The sequence below is a fragment of the Zea mays genome, chromosome 8, assembly GCF_902167145.1.
Source record: "Zea mays cultivar B73 chromosome 8, Zm-B73-REFERENCE-NAM-5.0, whole genome shotgun sequence".
Taxonomy (NCBI): Eukaryota; Viridiplantae; Streptophyta; class Magnoliopsida; order Poales; family Poaceae; genus Zea; species Zea mays.
In genome coordinates this window covers 56,897,014-56,916,224 of record NC_050103.1, presented here as the reverse complement: position 1 = coordinate 56,916,224, position 19,211 = coordinate 56,897,014, and the positions used below count along the sequence as shown (strand labels likewise).

The window sequence follows — 19,211 nt, the reverse complement described above, 5'->3', positions numbered from 1 at the left end:
TTTAGAGGGGTAGGATGTCGTGGTGGGGGGCTGTCGGTCTAGCAAGTGTCAACACTGGTCGTGACACACAGGGACGCTGGCGGAGGGAGCGAGCGTGCGGGCGTTGGCGCGCGTGCATGCAGAGTGGAGGAAGGAGGCTGGGGCGACGGGGGTCGCACTCGCGGGCCTGATTGGGGAGCAGCATGGAGGCCGCGGTGACGGCGACTGCATCAGGAGATGGAAAGGAAAATGAAAACCAAGCTAGATACCATGTTGGAAACCGTAACCCTAAATCAGGGTAGGCATGTGTGTGTGTGTGTATATATATATATATATATATATATATATATATATATATATATATATATATATATATATATATATATATATATATATATATATAATAGAGTATGGGTTGGGCTAAGGCCCAATTGTATAGACAGATACAATAATCCAACATAAACAACCATCATCTGATCGTGGGTGTGGGTCACTTGTTCTCAAATGCTGTGAATCAAGAACAAGACAACACAGTTATTAAAGATTAAGGACATTCGTCCTCAGAATCATTATCTCCTTTCGGATATAATGATCTTCAGACGAAGGTCATGAAGGACACCCCTTCATTATTTATAAGAATAGGAATTCATAGAGATAATATAAGTTATCCATTTATCCACTCACATATTTATTTCATGATATACACACGAACATTAACAGAATTTATATTACATTGATACCTTCGGCTTGTTTGAAGGTGTTGACGCGAGAGCAATTACAATCCAACGTGAACAGTACGAGGGTACTGTTCACCTATTTATAGGCATGGGACGCAACCCGGATAGAAATACATTTATGACCTTAACATTTGTTCATAACTGTAACATAAATCATCAGGGACTAGCTAGTCTTTTCTTCTTCGGCTCAGCATCATGCTTGATCTTCGACACCACTTTAAGCCAAAGCTGGTGCTCTTGGGCTATAACTTCGGCATTCATCGTTGTCATCTTCAGGCTATATCTTCGTCTTAAAGACCTTCGACGGAGAAGACTCTCATCATGAACCTTTGTTTATGACGAAGTTCTTGTAATACTCGACATTATGCTAGAAATAAATGGTTAGTCGTATTTTTGAGGACCTTCGGAAGAGGAAGGCCCCCAACAGTGGGCCTTCTTTGCTTCTGTCTAAAGAAATATCTAACGATATTACGAAACAAGAAAATAAGGTACACAAATAAATGCATTTACATATGTTCCTATACGACAACAACAAAGCCCTTTATTCCCAAATAAGTTGGGGTAGGCTAGAGTTAAAAACTCAATAGAACTCACAAATCAAGGTTCGGACACATAGATAGCTATTTTCCATGCACTCCTATTCAAGGCTAGATGTCCTCTCTAAGTCTCCTTACACATTTCTGTAACCCTTATCTGCTGAACATTTCATCTTTTTGTAAGCCAACATTTGCACCATACAACATAGCAACTTTAATCGCCATCCTATAAAACTTGTCTTTTAGCTTCTGTGATACCCTCTTGTCATATAGAACGCTAGATTTTGACGCTAGTTCATCCACCCCGCTTTGATTCTATGACTAACTTCTTCCTCAATATCCCCATCTCTCTGTAGCAACAACAATAACAACAGTCTTTTATCCCAAGCAAGTTAGGTGAGGCTAGAGTTAAAAACCCAATAGAATTCATAAGTCAAGGTTCAGACACATGGATAGATGTTTTCCATACACTTCTATTCAAGGCTAAATCTTTGGGTATACCCTATTCTTTCAAATCTTCTTTTAGTGCCTCTTTCCATGTCAACTTCGACCTTTGTCTTCCTCTCTTCTCAGTGCTATCACGTCTTACGATCCCACTACGCACTGGCTCCTCTGAAGGTCTTCGTTGAACATGTCCAAACCATCTCAACCGATGTTGGACAATCTTTCTTCAATTGGTGTTACCTCTAGCATATCACATATATCATCACTCCACACTCGATCCCTTCTTGTATGGCCACATCTATATTTTCTTGTCGAGCGACCAGCTTGTCGATTTCGGTGTTCGACCAGTCAACAAATCGTGATTAGTTGACGACTAGTTCGACTAATCGACCTCTGATCGTCCACTAGTCTTCCTGTCCATCCAAGACAAACACACACACACACACATATATATATATATATATATATGTATATATATATATGTATATATATATGTATATATATATATATATATATATATATATATATATATATATATATATATATATATATATAGACGGTATATATAAAGAGTAAACATGACATGAATTTTGCAATACTGATTTAAGAGAAGATATTTGTTCATCCAACTAAAAACAGTAGCTCCCCAATGACCCTAAAGTAATGTTGGTGTTCGAAACAGCAAGGAAACACTTACTACCTAAAGAAGATATTCATACAACTGAAATTCATCAACAGCAGCTCCCCTTCCACCTAATTCATGTTTGCCTTCATCATCGTTCATTTGTCTTGCTGCCTCTTGTTCTTGTTCATCTTCATTAGGAGAATTGTCATCTTCACGTATGTCTTGGGCTGCAACTGCTGCATTTCTAGGTCGTTTTCTGGTTCTAGCATAGGTCTGTGTCTGAGAGGAGGAACCAACACCTGCAGCAGCAATAGTCCTAAGCAAATTTTGGTCCCTGAGACCTGAGTTGCACCTAGAGTTTCATCCACAACACCCAAATGTTAAGTGCGTGTTTGGTTAAGGGCGTGTGCCAGAAAAAAGTGTCACACCCGGATTTAAGGAACAAAGTCGGGTGCATCTCATATATGCTCCAGAGAAGACAACACATATAATAACAGAGTGCATAGAGATAAATGTCATAAATATCATAAATGTACTTATTACATAGCAGAAGTCTTACAAAAATAAATGATAAAATAAAGCGAACTATATATTATTCCCTGACGCCACAAAGCTGACTGGGAAACGCCACCTAGATCAAGTCGAAAGCCTCAGTGTTAGGCGGCTTCTCTTCGACCACCTGTTCTTCTCCTGTGGGGGGTGGGGATGTGAGACAGCAAGAGTGAGCTCACACATGTTCATCGCTCAACAAGTTGTGGGGAATAATGTGCATGAACTCACCAAAGGTGGGAGTTCATGTGAAGTGTAAGGCTGATCAACAAAATAAAGGTTGAAGCAGAGCATTGCTTTTATAAGTTGGTCAAAATTTTATTAGCAATTACTAAGTATAAGTAAATACCAAACCTTAGAAATAATAAATAAAAGTAATAATAAAATAATCCCAATGCGATGAAATGGCAAATTAAGTTTAAGTTCCATAAATTAATCATGTGAGTTTCCGAGCCGCTCATGACCGTGAGCACAGCTAGTATATCAGTTTTACACTATGCAGAGGTTGCACATCTTTACCCACAAGTCGTGTTACCTATTTGCCACGGAGTTGATCAGACCCCATACATCTCTACCAAGGAAGCGAGGCAGGGTACCACTACAAGGCCTTTACAAAGTTCCACTAGCTTCAGAAAACCCGCTACAGTTTATAGGAAGCTCCATTGCAGGAATTCCTCGCCTGACCGCCATCGCAGCAAAATCAACCCAAGAACCTCCCTACACTGACCACTCCGCTACTGCCCTTGCCCCTTTCGGGTAAGGTATTCATCCACTAGCTTTCCTAGTTAATCAGCCAAGGGCGTCCCATTAAACCCTTGTGGTAGCACTGTTTTTCCGGGTGGTTCTCCATGTTGCCATTAACATAATGATCTTGTCATGAACAGTAAAAAATGAACAGATAATAAAAAGTGTAATCATGAGTAGTGAATATCTCTATACCCAAAACCACATAAAGCAATAGCATGTACTACCCAAAAATTTAGTAATAAAACCAGTGGTGAAACAAAGTATAAAGATAGTCAAAATCTAGGGTAACCTATTGGGTCCCATCAAAATTAACCTATGCAGATCATTATGATTAATAAGAACATGACTGGGTAAAAAGGAAGTGATCAAGGGCACAACTTGCCTTCAATGAGCTTCTGCTCAGCAACTTCTATCTGCTGAACTCCAGGATCCTCAGTAGCTTGCTCGTCTACTCGCATCAACACAATACATACATAGTATAGCAAAAATTAACATCACACCAAACATGTAAGTAAAATACACAATAATAATCTAGACATTAAAATAAGATCATAGGAACTGGAATCATTAAATTTGAAGTTATAGATTTTAAGTTATGAATTTTCCAAGGTTTTATGTATTTAATACAAGATTAAGTAATAGATAAATTTTACTGAGTCTTTCATGCCAAAACAGAGGCACTAATGGATAAACAATAATATTACAAAATTTTAGGAACTGGAATGGACCAATTTGGAGTTCGTATGAATTTTATATGAATTTGGCAAGTTTCTAGCTATTATTTATACATTAAAAATCTATTTATATTTTATTTTATCTGATTTTCGAGTTTTCTGGACTGGGCCTCAAATACAGAGAAGTGCAGAGGCTAGCTGGTAAATTATCCTAGACTCAGTGAACAATACCCCCAGGACGGCGGGTTGCGAAAAATTTGAGGTGCGCCGAACCCTGGTCGGACATGGTATCCTGATCGAGCGACTAATCGTCGCTATTCGTTGACTAGTCGGACGACCAGACGATCAGGTGTCCTAATCGGGTCGCCTGCCCTGATCGACCACCCAAAACCGACTAGTCCGACTAAGTCGGACGACTTGAAAACACAACCACAAATCTAACACAACATACACATTTCGTAGCACTTATTTGTTGAACTTGTAGTCTTTTTGTAGGCCAACATTCTGCACCATACAACATAGCAGGTCTAATCGTCGTCCTATAGAAAGTCAGATGGTTGACGCCACTTCATCCTTCTTGCTTTGATTCTATGGCTAACATGTTCATCAATATCCCCGTCTTTGTAATATTGATCCTAAATACCTAAAGGTGTCCTTCCTAGGCACTGCTTGACCTTCCAAACTAACATCTCCTTCCTCGTGTAATGTCAAAATCACACCTCATATATTCTATTTTAGTTCTATTGAGTCTAAAACCATTGGATTCTAGAGTCTCCCGCCATAACTCTAGTTTTCTATTTACTCCTTCTCGACTTTTATCAACTAGAACTACATTGTTCGCAAAAAAAACATACACCAAAGGATATCCCCTTATATGTCAAAAGGTAAGGGCTCAAAGCTTATCCTTGATGTTAGCCCTATTCTAATCGAGAAGTCATTTGTGTCCCCATCATTTGTTCGAAGACTAGTCACAACACTTGTTGTACATGTCTTTACTAATACTTTGTTGGAACTTTATGTTTTTTTCCAAAGCCCACCACATAACATTCTTTTGCTCGATGTTGGTTCAAATAGATCTTCGTTATTCCTCTCACGATGCTCGATAACTATCTCTCATAGTTTCACAGTATGGCTCATCAACTTAATTCCCTGGTAATTAGTACAACTTTGAATATTTTCCTTATTCTTGTAGATCGGTACCAATATACTTCTCCACTCGTTAGGCACCAAGTTGGTTAGGTGGTCTAAGTAGCACTCAGGTCCTATGTTAGAATCCCAGTGGGAGCGAATTTCAAGTTAACGTTAAAAAAGATCACTCACTGGTTTCTCTGGTTGTGTGCACACGAGATCGATTGACCTATGGGGAGGGGGGTGGATCCTCATGTAGGGGCTGGGAGGGCTCAAAGAATGAGTAAAGATCTGACCTATATGGGGCGGACCCTCATGCTGCACACGGGTTCTTGAGACTCTTATCAATCAAAATTTGGTCTGTTCTTGAGACTCTTATCAACCAAATCCCCACAACAAGCTTGACTAAGATAATCTTATCTCCTTGTCTCCCCATATCCACCACACTGTTCTTGAGACTCTTATCAATCAAAATTTCTACTCCATTTCTATTTGCAGCTATCCTTTTGTACCAATGTTTGAAATCGGTATTGTCTACCACCTCGCCTCCTGACCCTTCTATTTGGTCTGTTGGACGTATAAGCTATTTACATGTCTTCTAGTCGTTTCAACTAACTCCTTTAACTTAACTATAAGCGACCCTACGTTCCAGCTATCTAAATGCATCATAGTTGGTTTGGCGCTTCCTTACCCTTCGCGCCTGTCGGTGATGCGGAGACACTTGCATATTTTTCATTACACCTGGATACCGATGTAGCACGCTACTAAGGAAGTATCGACCTGATCCTTGCTTCCTTGACACCGTGTCCATATCGCGACATGGCGTGTCACCAAGGCGGTGCCGACCTGGCCCTTGCCCATTTAGCACCATACCTAGGTTCTGATATGACGTGTTGCTAAGAGGGTTACACCCCAACAGATTTTTTTGGGTTAACTTTGGCTCGCCAAGCCTAACACAACCCTTCTCATTTACACATGTTCTTATGTTTAGAAAATATTTCTTGGCTACTCTGGTTACCCACTTTTGGTAGGTATCAAATGCTAATGCTAAATCTGGAGCGGAGCTGAGATTAAAATTCATCTGACTTGTGAATATTCTGGGAAACTAAATCAGTTCTTGCATGAAGTAGAATTCATGTGATGTACTCTGCCAAACTATTTAGATTACTTCGGAGCTTTTCTGTGTCAAATTGTAGCACCAATTGATATGCTGTTGTTTCTCATCTGGATTGATGTCATAAAACAAAATAACATTGTTTGAGACTGCATTAGCTCCAGAAAATTTGTAGCTGGTAGAGCAGGTTATTTGGTGCCCTAGAAAATTGTGGAGCTGGAGTTGTGAATCTTTAGAAGACATTTAGATAAGTTGTTTTGTTTATTGTTTATATTAAAAATATTTTTCAAAACCATTTAAATTTATGTTATAAACTACAGCTCAACGTTGGAGCTGGAACCTGATTGCGTATCTGTCAACAAGCTGTTTCTGAAAAAAACTTTAGATCTTTTGAGAAAATCTTGCCATACTAATGTGATATCTCATATTTGTCAGTTCTGCTCCAGTTGGTTCTCTCAAGCCCATTATAAAAGTTTTTGGTGCGCTCAAGTACATTAAGCACAAAGTGAAGCTTTTATTAGCAAAATGAGCTCTTCCTAAACTTAGTTTTTGAGCCTGTGATTAATCTGCTTACTTTATTGGCACTTTTTAGCACCTGATTTGAGGGGAGGGGGTGATTTTTCTTTAGTTTAATTGTAAATTAACCACTCCATGTAGGTCGAAGCACATAAGAGGCCAGTGTGGTCACGTAGAAAACCAGAGGAAAGAGGTAAAAGTAAAATATCCAGCAGTACAAGTGGCTTCTCCCACAGCAAAGTAGAGAGTTCATCGACGAATTTGCAAACTCCTATGGAACCTGTACAGACTCCTCAATATGCACTGTTCCAGGATAGCAAGAAGATAGGAGAAGTTCAGCATGCTAATCAGTTTATGTTTCCTGGATATGGGTATCCTCCTGCATATCCATTTCCTACCATTCCGTTAGTGTCAAACATTCAAGCTGAAGGCTATCAGACAAAACCAGCTGGCACAAGCTACCGAACTTCGGAAGATTACCTAAAACAGTCAAGTTCCACAGAAATGTCACAAGATATACCATCAAGACCACTAACAATGACACCACAAGAAAAGATAGAAAAGCTTAGGCGCCGGCAACAAATGCAAGCACTGATAGCTATTCAGCAACAACAGCAACAGTTTGGTCAACAGGGTCCTGGCAGTGACACAATGGTGTCTCAAGCATACACCCCTGGTAACAAAAATCCGGATTCCTTAGGGAGTTCAATTGTCATAGATGAAAACACAAATAAGGTTATTTCGCCTGAGATGATTCCAACTGACCATGACCGGGTTCACAAGAGTTCTGCAATTTCAGATGATCCCTTTATAGAGGAAAAAATATATTATCAGCTACAAGATGCTCTTGGCAAGGCAATTTGTTAACCATTTCAGTTTCATTGATTCTTCATATGTTTACTGAGTATTATTCAGCTGCTGGAGATGTTCAACAGTAAACTTAACTTTTACAATTCTTCTGACGCAGTTGGATACCAAAACTCGACTATGCATTCGAGATAGTTTGCTTCGTTTGGTCCATAGTGCAACAGAGAGAAAGATTGATGGTGATAGGAGCACTAACAAGACTAATAAAGATGAAGATGAAGCTTCGGAAGACGCATCTACTAGGAAAACAAGGTAGAGTACACCAAAAATGGGTTTGTTAACGTGTTCCTTTATTACTATCAGGTAATTGACAATATCCAACGTAAAGTCACCCACAGTGACCTCAAATCATGTTTTATTTACCATCTATGCAACATCGGACCAGAAGTTTATGTGTGTTTGTTTTTGGGTTAGTCTGTATCTGAGTGTTTTAATCACTGAAAGCATTCAGAATGGCTCAGTTTATATTTCTATGATCTCAGGTCTCCAAACAAGGAAGCAGAAACAACCACTAATCCAATTGATCGTATAGTGGCCCATTTGCTGTTCCACAGACATTGCTCCAAGGTTGCAAAAGCAACAAAAGAAATAATATCGTCAATCCCCTTGACTCTAGAACCTGGTGAGTTGCCTCTGCATCTAAACAGTATGTTACCATATATGCTTGCACAATCAAACCACATAGTAACCCTTTTGCAAATTTCACAATGTGTAGAGCCGAAGGTACCCTTGGGAACTCCTAGGGTTCCATCAAAAGATCAACGAGATGAGCAAGAAATTGTGTTGCAACCATCACAATAATGTGAGATGTGCTAGAAGATAAGGTTTTACTCAATTTGAGTAAACTTATTTGCATTTAGTTAGCCTATGAATCTAATGTCGTCCTTCTAACGAGTATACACATGCTGATTAATCAACTGTTCAGGATAAAAAGTTATGCAAATCCAGTGATGATGGCAGTCTTATGATCGCCTGTGGCCCTGGAGATCGCTTGTGTAATATGTAGCCATTTCAACATTGTAGGATCCTTTTATTTTCATCCTGTAAGAACATCTCAGATTGTATAGGAACCTACGATTTTGTGCCGAGCCGTAAAAAGAGCAAACCTTGGCTCTGGACATAAGGCGTGTTTAGGAGCAAGAGGATTAAAGCAAACCTTGGCTCTTGGCTCTGGACATAAGGCGTGTTTGGGAGCAAGAGGATTAAAGTTGATTGAAGGGGCTAAAATCCTTTTCTATTCAATTTAAAATAGTAAGAGAGATTTTAGTCCTTTCAATCTTTTTATGATGCGTTTGGTTGCAATGATAAGACGAGACGAGATGAGATAATCCTTCAAATAATGTTGTTTGGTTTAGGGTCAAAGGTTGAGATAGGATTATCTCAGTGTTGTTCCAGTTATCCCTCAAAATTGGAGGAACGAGAGATGACGCCACAGAACGTCCTGTCTCGCAACCAAACGCACCATTAGCTTCTCAATCCCCTTCTAAACAGCTCAATGTATGGTTTGCCCCATTTATGTGAAGAGAAGGCCTTTTGTATCTTGCGTAACCGCCTTATGTTTGGAGGTGGCTACTTACTTGGGGAAATATTGACGGCACATGAACTAAGTGTCTGAGGCCTAGTTTGGGAGCCCAAATCCTCGCGGGAAATTTGCTATTTTCCTGGTGTTTTTGGCCCACGTGGGAAGCTTCCACGGACCACCGCTCTGTCTTGTTTGGAAACCGGCTTCGCGCGGGATGATGACCCAGTCCGAGCCCAACTTCCACGTGGAAACTCGTCCGGCCTTCGGACGTCGGGTGACTACCCCCGACTCGTCACTTCCTCTCGCCTCCTCTCGTCACGGACGCGTCGCCACCCCTCCTCCGCTGGTCGCCGCCACCACTTCGCCGGTGATTTTGTCAGGTAAATCCAACCTCTTCCGCACCTTTTTGGTCTTGCTAGGATTTATTTTCTCTGTTTTCGCTCCTTAGACGGCGACGAACGTGGGCTAGATGGATGGTAGGAGCGAGCGCGGCAGCTTGTATTTTAGGGTCTGGGGACGACGGTGACGAACACATGCTGTTGGGGCCTGGGGGTCGTGGTAGAACTGACTCTGGAAGTCTTTGATCTTCTTGAAAGCGTACTGTTGTTCTAGCCACGCGAAAAAGCATCCCGCACAACACTTCCCTCATGGTCGTCTGCTCGTTTGGCCCTAGCATTTCCTAGTGGTGATTTCCTCTTCTTGATTTCTTACCCTCATGATCTAGGTAGAAATCCGTTCGTTGATTTATCCCTACCTCAACAGCAACCACCTCTCAACTATTTTGGTTTGATATCCGCGTTTGCTGTAGAAAAGGATGAGCACTGTGAAGCAAATGACATAAAACGAATGATGGGTAGTTGTGCTGATTTTTTAGTGGGATATTGGTTGAACGATTGGTAGAGATGAAGAGGTTTATCAACGGTAGAGAATTTTTTAGTCCGGTAATTTTGTTGTGTGCCATTCGGTTCCAAAGAGCAAAAGGAAATTCCACTGTGCTCTAGTAATTTTGCCATGGCGAGATGTGCTCTAGTAATTTTGCCATGGCGACCTGAAGCTTATTCATCTTGTAAATTAATCTCAGTCTACAATATCTTATTAATCTGAACTTGTAAATTATTTGAATATTTCTCACTGCATTGAACTTATAGTTGGTGTCACGTGGCAGGTTGTTGGTCCAACTTAATTCAAGCTTAATTCAGTTTGTCGTCCTTGAATAGATAGCCTACTTTAAGGTAACCAACTATATTCTTCAACGTCGCTATATTATATAAGAGGTAGCACAACTATATAAGTCCATGATTAAAATTTATGTTTCTAGATAATGGGTTCTTGGGAGGAGCATGTTAGGCGATTTTTGTTGGAGGAGGAAGAAGATGATGATGAACTGTTCTTTGTTATTCTCCCTGCTATAATCTCATGCCTCTCAGAAGAGAAAAGGCCCATCCACACATCCTCCCTCACCGGTGCTAAAAAGGTTAAAGAAATTCTTGAAGGGCATGAGAGCTGGTGCAAATCTGAGTTCAGAATGGAGAAGGAAATATTCAAAGCCACATCAAATTTTCTTAGAAGAGAGAATTTACTACGTGACACGCGAGAAGTTAGCATTGAGGAGCAGCTTGGGATGTTCATGTATATGATCTCCCACAATGCTAGTAACCAAATTGAAAGTCGCCTAGAGGGGGGTGAATAGGGCGAATCTGAAATTTACAAACTTAATCACAACTGCAAGCCGGGTTAGCGTTAGAAATATAAACGAGTTCGAGAGAGGGCGTGAAAACAAATCGCAAGCGAATAAAGAGTGAGACACAAGGATTTGTTTTACCGAGGTTCGGTTCTCGCAAACCTACTCCCCGTTGAGGTGGTCACAAAGACCAGGTCTCTTTCAACCCCTTTTCCCTCTCTCAAACGGTCCCTCGGACCGAGTGAGCTTCTCTTCTCAATCAAACGGGAACAAACTTCCCCACAAGGACCACCACACAATTGGTGTCTCTTGCCTTGGTTACAATTGAGTTGTTCGCAAGAAAGAATGAAAGAAGGAAGCAATCCAAGCACAAGAGCTCAAAAGAACACAACAAATCTCTCTCTCTAATCACTAGAGCTTTGTGGAGTTGGGAGAGGATTCGATCTATTTGATTGTGTCTAGAATTGAATGCTAGAGCTCTTGTAAGTAGTTGGAAGGTGAAAAACTTGGATGCCCATGAATGTGGGGTGGTTGGGATATTTATAGCCCCAACCACCACAAAGTGGCCATTGGAAGGCTGCAGTCGCATGGCGCACCGGATAGTCCGGTGCGCCACCGGACATAGTCCGGTGCGCCACCGGACATAGTCCGGTGCGCCAGCCACGTCAGCAGACCGTTGGGGTTCGACCGTTGGAGCTCTGTCTTGTGGGCCCGCCTGGCTGTCCGGTGGCGCACCGGACAAGTCCTGTAGACTGTCCGGTGTGCCACCCGCACGTGCTCTGCTCCTCTGCGCGCGCAGGTGCGCATTTAATGCTTTGCAGACGACCGTTGCGCGCGAAGTAGCCGTTGCTCCGCTGTCACACCGGACAGTCCGGTGTGCACCGGACACTGTCCGGTGACTCACCGGACAGTCCGGTGAATTATAGCGGAGCGGATTCCCGAAGCTGGCGAGTTCAGAGTTGCTCTCCCTTGGGGCACCGGACACTGTCCGGTGGTGCATCGGACAGTCCGGTGAATTATAGCGGAGCGCCTCTGAGAATTCCCGAAGGTGTGGAGTTCAGCTTGGAGTCCCCTGGTGCACCGGACAGTCCGGTGCGCCAGACCAGGGCACACTTCGGTTATCCCTTGCTCTCTTTGTTGAACCCTTTCCTTGGTCTTTTTATTGGCTTATTGTGAACCTTTGGCACCTGTAGAACTTATAGACTAGAGCAAACTAGTTAGTCCAATTATTTGTGTTGGGCAATTCAACCACCAAAATCAATTAGGAAATAGGTGTAAGCCTAATTCCCTTTCAATCTCCCCCTTTGTCTCCTCCACCTGATGGCGAACGCTGCTCGTTGCAGAGAGGAAACGAGAGGGAGAAGACAACCAGGAAGGAGAGGTGAGTTCTGTATTTTTATTCCAAAACTGTCTTTCTCAGTACAAGTGCTACTATTTATTACAACCAGCTATTAAGCGTCGGCCCACCCTTCAACGGATCCACTCGGCGCCGGACCATTTGCTATTGGGCTTCCTTGTTCGCCGGCCCATCACTTCATCAGTTCCTGCTCTCCTGTCGTCCCCCAACTCTAGGTCGCCTACAGGAATACTGACATTCCCCTCTTGTTGACAGACAACTTGCCCCCAAGCGTCGGCCCCTGGAAAACGAGCGTGCAAAGCTGCTTCATCTTCCCAAGAATCCAGCGCTTCATCAGACTCAGACCAACGTACACGCACTTGGGGCAGCAGGGCACCACTACGAGATATCACCCGCCTGTCCAAAATCTGAAGAGGAACACGGGGAGCAGCGAAGCTGTCTGGCAATGTGGTGCTAACTTGGTGGTGCCCTTTGGATTGTTTAAGCTGAGACACATGGAATACAGGATGTATTCGCGCTGTCGAGGGCAACTGCAACTTGTAAGCAGCCTTGCCCACTCGTTGTAAGACTGTGTATGGTCCAAAGTAACGAAAACTCAGCTTATGATTGGCCCGTGTAGCAACTGATGACTGTACGTAAGGCTGGAGCTTCAGATAGACAAGATCTCCGATACTGAATTCCCGATCAGACCTGCCCTTATCTGCTTGTGCCTTTGTCCTCTGTTGAGCTCGCAAGAGATGCTGTCGGACAAGCTGCACCATCAACTCTCTGTCAGATAACTAGGACTTAAGAGCATCCGAAGTAGGAACATTCTCAGTTGTAAATCCAAAATGGCGAGGAACATGTCCATAAAGTACTTCAAAGGGAGTCCGACCCAAAGAGGAATGGAAATTGGTATTGTACCAATACTCAGCCAAGGGCAACCATCCCGACCATTTGGAAGGACAGGAATGCACAAAGCAGCGAAGATACGTCTCCAAGCACTGGTTCACCCTTTCTGTCTGCCCGTCCGTCTGAGGATGATATGATGAACTCATCTTTAGTGTAGTACCCGACAGATGAAACAACTCTTGCCAAAACTGACTTGTAAACACCTTGTCACGATCCGACACAATGGCTGTGGGAAGGCCATGGAGCCTGTAAACTGAATCTAAGAACAGTTGGGCTACCTTGAGTGCAGAGAATGGATGCAACAATGGTAGAAAATGTGCATATTTGGAAAAATGATCCACCACCACCAGGATTGTATCAGCACGATTAGAGTGAGGAAGTCCCTCCACAAAATCCATTCCGACCACTTGCCATGACTGTTCTGGTACTGGAAGGGGTTGCAATAACCCTGGGTACTTGCTTCTGTCAGACTTACATGTTGGCACCCAGAACAATTGGCCACAAATTCTTTGACTGCTGATTTCATTCCAGCCCATGCAAAGATTTGCTTGATCTTGCGATAAGTAACAGGAAAACCCGAATGCCCCCCAAGAGGGTTGTCATGTAGTGCTGACATAATGTTCTTGTGAATACTTGGATCATTACCAACCCATACCCTGCCTTTATAACATATAATGCCCGAGTGCAAGGTGTAGTGGGTGGAATCAGACTGATTGGTAGCAAGAGCAGCCAAAAGAGCTTGTGCTTTAAGAGCATCTCCAACAACGTGACCTATAAAAATGCCTTATAATTTAAAAATAAGTAAATTTTATAGAATTTAGAGCACCAACAAAACACCCCGCTCCAACAGTAAAGCCCCAAATCTAGATTATAGGGCAGCCCACTACAGTGTAGTATATTTGAGGCACTTGAGAGAGTGCCCTATAGTTTTTTGACAAAATTTGTTGAATTGAGGCACTGTTGGAGTGGTTTTTCCTGTGTAGAGCCCTATATTTCAATTTGAGGCACTAGTTTAAGGCATTGTTGGAGATGCTCTAACATCTTGAACATAGCTATCAGCAACCTGAAGTAGCCATTGAGGAACTGCAGTAGATAGACTGAACAAGGCGGATTCAACAGGTGGCATGCGAGACAAGGCATCAGCTGCCCCATTTTCCACCCCTTTCTTGTACACCACCTTATATTGGAGACCCAATAACATGGAGAACACTCTCTGTTGCCAAGGAGTGTTGAGCTTTTGTTCAGATAAATGAGACAAACTTTTGTGGTCAGTAAAGATAATAAATTCGGCATGTTGTAGGTATTGTCTCCATTGATTGACTGCAAGGAGAATAACAAGATACTCCTTTTCATAGGCTGACAGTCCTTGGTTCTTGGGTCCTAAGGCCTTACTGACAAAGGCCAATGGGTGACCTTCTTGTAGCAGCACAGCACCAATACCATACCCCGATGCGTCACACTCAATAGCAAAAGGAATTTCAAAGTTAGGCAATGCTAAGACAGGGGCAGAACATAGTGATTGTTTAAGTGTATCAAATGCCACTGAATGATCCTGAGTCCATACAAACAGAACCCCCTTCTTTAGCAGCTCAGTCAAGGGCTTGGCAATCATGCCAAAATGCTTGACAAATTTTCTATAGTACCCAGCCAGTCCAAGAAATCCTCTGAGTTCCTTGTAGTTAGTAGGCACAGTCCACGATTTAATAGCCTCAACCTTAGCAGGATCTGTATACACTCCTTTGCTGCATATAACATGGCCTAGGTAAGCAATTTGCTGTTGTGCAAAAGCACATTTGGAGAGCTTGATGTGCCATTGATCTGTTAAAAGCAATTGCAGGACCTGTCCCAAATGAACAAGATGACTCTCCCAGGTTTTACTATATACCAAAATATCATCAAAAAACACCAGTGCACACTTCCTTAGTAAAGGAGCTAGGGTGGAATTCATGGCTCCTTGGAAAGTAGCTGGTGCCCCAGACAACCCAAATGCCATGACTCGAAATTCAAAGTGTCCATGATGCGTTTGGAATGCTGTCTTATATTGATCTTGTGGGTCCATTCTGATTTGGTGAAAACCAGCCCTCAAGTCTAGAGTAGAGAACCAACAGGCACCATGGAGCTCGTCCAGAAACTCATCTATCACTGGCACTGGAAACTTTGTTTTGAGTGTAAGAGCATTGAGGTGACGATAGTCCACACAAAACCTGTAGGTTTGGTCCTTTTTCTTAACCAAAATGACAGAAGAAGAAAATGCACTCTTGCTTGGCTGAATAATGCCTGACTGCAACATTTCAGCAACTTGATTTTCAATTTCTGTCTTCAGAGCAGGTGCATACCGGTAGGGTCTCATCTGCACGGGCCTAGCACCAGGTATCAATGGAATTTGATGATCACACTCTCTGGCAGGTGGCATGCCTTTGGGTACATCAAAAACTGAAAAATATTGCTGTATCAAATCCTGTATAGCAGCAGGTAGCTTCTGCAATATAGTATGTTCTTTGTCAGAGAGCTCGAACAAGGTGCAGACCTGGACCATTGATTCCAATAGTACTGACGAAGTAAGACCATGAAGGGTTACATAAGTTCCTTTAATAGGAATGGTCAACCACTTATGTGCCCAATGAACCATCATAGGACTGTGAGCCTCGAGCCAATCCATACCAATAATCAGGTCATACGTAGATAGGGGCAGCACCCTTAAGTTGGAAGAGAATGGCACACCACTCAAGGACCAGGAAGCGTCCAAAGCTTGGCTGGAGCAGCACAAGTAAGAACCGTTTGCTATCTGAACATTAACAGGTTTGTCCAATTCGACAATATTGGGCAAGACAGAAGCCACTGTTGTACTAACAAAAGAATGGGAACTGCCTGAATCCAATAAGGCCAATACGTCCATACCAGCAATATGTCCCACAAAGCGCATGGTTCGCGTAGCATGAACTCCTTGCTCAGCAGCCTTGGACAAGAATGAATTCAACTCAAAAGTGTCCTCCTTCTCCAGGATCTCGGGGTCATCAGTATCAGGCAAAGGTACCATTTGCCATAACTCTTCCACCATTTGCAACTGAATAGTGTCAGCACATTTATGACCCTTGGCATACTGTAGTCCACACTTGTAGCACAACCCTTGTGCTTTGCGGTAAGCATACAAGGATGCTAACCGAGAGTCAGTAGAAGAATTAGGGGCCCCTTGTGGTCGCTTGTCCTCCATCCTCGCATTAGGCACCACCTTGGAGTCCTTAGGCACCATCGATTGTGCTTGAGTGGACTGCATAGATGGAGACGACTGCCAGTTTTGAGGCCACCGGCGAGGCTCACGTTTCTTGATCATCTCACCAGCTTCTTCCTGCAATTGAGCCAATACAGCAGCAGTATCGAAATCCTTGGGACGTTGAATCATTACTACTGCCTTAATATCGTCCCTTAAGCCATCAACAAACTTCATCGTATAATAAAGAGGGTCAGACATGTGCTGATATGCATTGTGTTTGTCTACTAACTGTGAAAACTCATCGACATAAGATGACACCGATCCTGACTGTCTGATATGGAAGAGCTGTCTAAGTAAAACTTGGTGTTGGTCCTTGGCAAAACGCTCTCGGATCAAAGCACAAAAACTCTCCCAAGATATATAACCCAACTGATTCTCCACTGACTGCAACCACCTAGCTGCAGGCCCCACAAATTGCATGGAAGCGACCTCAATCCACATGACATAATCGAACTCAAACATGCGAAAATAGGCCTCACATCGGGACTGCCATAACTTGGGATTTTCGCCATCGAAGGAAGGAAAATGGAGCTTAGGCAGATTACCCAGAGGCCGACTATGGTGATCCCCAACCCCCTGTGGCCCAGTATGATGTCCCAAGGGCGCATCAAATGTCCGTGGAAATAAAGTATGACGAGGAGGTGGACCAGGGTCGTGCATACCATTGTTCGGGAGATGGTGATGGAAATGGGTATTTCCAAAACCAGTCCCCCGATGTAGAAGAGAGCCATGCCCCATGGGCCCGTCGGTGTGGTTCGCGGACGCAGGTTGGCGCTCCGCTGCCGACGCGAATGAGCCAAGTACCCCAGCGTGGGACGCTGGTTCTTCGACCGCTGCGCGCTCCAGGAACCGAGCGACCTTGTGGAGCTCCGCCTTGATGCCCTCCACGGAGGAATAGATGTCGTGGACCGACCCTTCGATGCGGGGACGCCATGCTTCGAAGGAGGAAGTGATGTTCTCTAGGGATGCGACACGGCCGGATGCATCCGCCGCCAGCGCGTCGAGACGATCCATCGCAACCGCCTGCATCTCCGCCATCTGGCCGTCGAGATGCGCCCGTAAGTCACGCCCCAGGTCCGCTCAGGGCAGAACGCCTTCCACCCCGTCAAATTTGGCAGACAATGATGCAATATTCTCGGAGTTCTTCCCCACGATAGACTCCAATTGCTTCCAGCGCTCCTTAGTAGACTCCAGCCGATCGCACATCTGCTGCAGGAGTCTTGATTGCGTCGCCAGCGTCTTCGATTGGGCCTCAATGGACTTGGACTGCTCGGCTATTGCCGCCGCAACGCCGGGGTCTGCTGCGCCCGACATCTTAGCCCTCTTGGTGTAGTGGAAGGTCGTCGCCAGGGCCGGAACCAGATATCTGATACCAATTGTAAGCGTCCTCCACCTGATGGCGAACGCTGCTCGTTGCAGAGAGGAAACGAAAGGGAGAAGACAACCAGGAAGGAGAGGTGAGTTCTGTATTTTTATTCCAAAACTGTCTTTCTCAGTACAAGTGCTACTATTTATTACAACCAGGTATTAAGCGCCGGCCCACCCTTCAACGGATCCACTCGGCGCCGGACCATTTGCTATTGGGCTTGCTTGTTCGCCGGCCCATCACTTCATCAGTTCCTGCTCTCCTGTCGTCCCCCAACTCCAGGTCGCCTACAGGAATACTGACACCCTTTTTGGTGATTGATGCCAACACAAACCAAAGCAAATGTAGAGGTGCATAATTGAACTAGTTTGCATAATTGTAAGTGCAAAGGTTACTTAGAATTGATCCAATATAAATTCATAAGATATGCATAGATTGTTTCTTTATATTTTCATCATTTTGGACCACGCTTGCACCACATGTTTTGTTTTGCAAATTCTTTTGTAAATTCTTTTCAAAGTTCTTTTGCAAATAGTCAAAGGTAAATGAATAAGATTTTGAGAAGCATTTTTAAGATTTGAAATTTTCTCCTCCTGTTTCAAATGCTTTTCCTTTGACTAAACAAAACTCCCCCTTAATGAAATCCTCCTCTTAGTGTTCAAGAGGGTTTTGATGTTAATTTTGAAGAGGGTATACCAATTTGAAATTATATCACAAATAAGATACCAATTTGAAAATACTTTTTAAGACCAAATTAAAAAACTAAAGTTTTAAAATTGGTGGTGGTGCGGTCCTTTTGCGTGCGGTCTTTTTGCGTGCGGTCCTTTTGCTTTGGGCTCATGCTCTCTCCCCCTTTGGCATAAATCGCCAAAAACGGAATCATTAGAGCCCTTTCTAACTACTTTCTCCCCATTTGGTAAAAGACATATGAGTGAAGATTATACCAAAGTCGGAGAGTTGCTCGGAGCGTCGGTGAAGGATGAGTCATGGAGTGGAGTGGAAGCCTTTGTCTTCGCCGAAGACTCCAATTCCCTTTCAATACACCTATGAATTGTTTTGAAATTCACTTGAAAACACATTAGTCATAGCACATGAAAGAGATATGATCAAAGGTATATGAATGAGCTATGTGTGCAAAACATCAAAAGAAGTTCCTAGAATCAAGAATGTTTAGCTCATGCCTAAGTTTGGTAAAAGTTTGTTCATC

The 19,211-nt window shown here is 43.2% G+C and overlaps 1 protein-coding gene across 5 annotated transcripts in view; it reads left to right on the top strand.

The window, feature by feature from the left end:
- The window catches only part of LOC100275614 (protein LNK2), a 28,363-nt gene extending 18,909 nt beyond the window's left edge, over window positions 1-9,454 (top strand). Inside the window, exons 6-10 of one of the 5 annotated variants that reach the window (XM_020541989.3) lie at window positions 7,191-7,904; window positions 8,017-8,168; window positions 8,399-8,538; window positions 8,632-8,740; window positions 8,842-9,454. In XM_020541989.3, coding sequence (XP_020397578.1) covers window positions 7,191-7,904; window positions 8,017-8,168; window positions 8,399-8,538; window positions 8,632-8,717 — 1,092 coding nt within the window. In that variant the 3' untranslated portion in view covers window positions 8,718-8,740; window positions 8,842-9,454. Of the gene's footprint in view, window positions 1-7,190; window positions 7,905-8,016; window positions 8,169-8,398; window positions 8,539-8,631 lie in introns of all 5 variants that reach the window. The other 4 variants (XM_020541992.2, XM_020541991.2, XM_020541990.3 and 1 more) reach the window with 4 other exon arrangements.
- The last annotated feature ends 9,757 nt before the right edge of the window (window positions 9,455-19,211 follow it).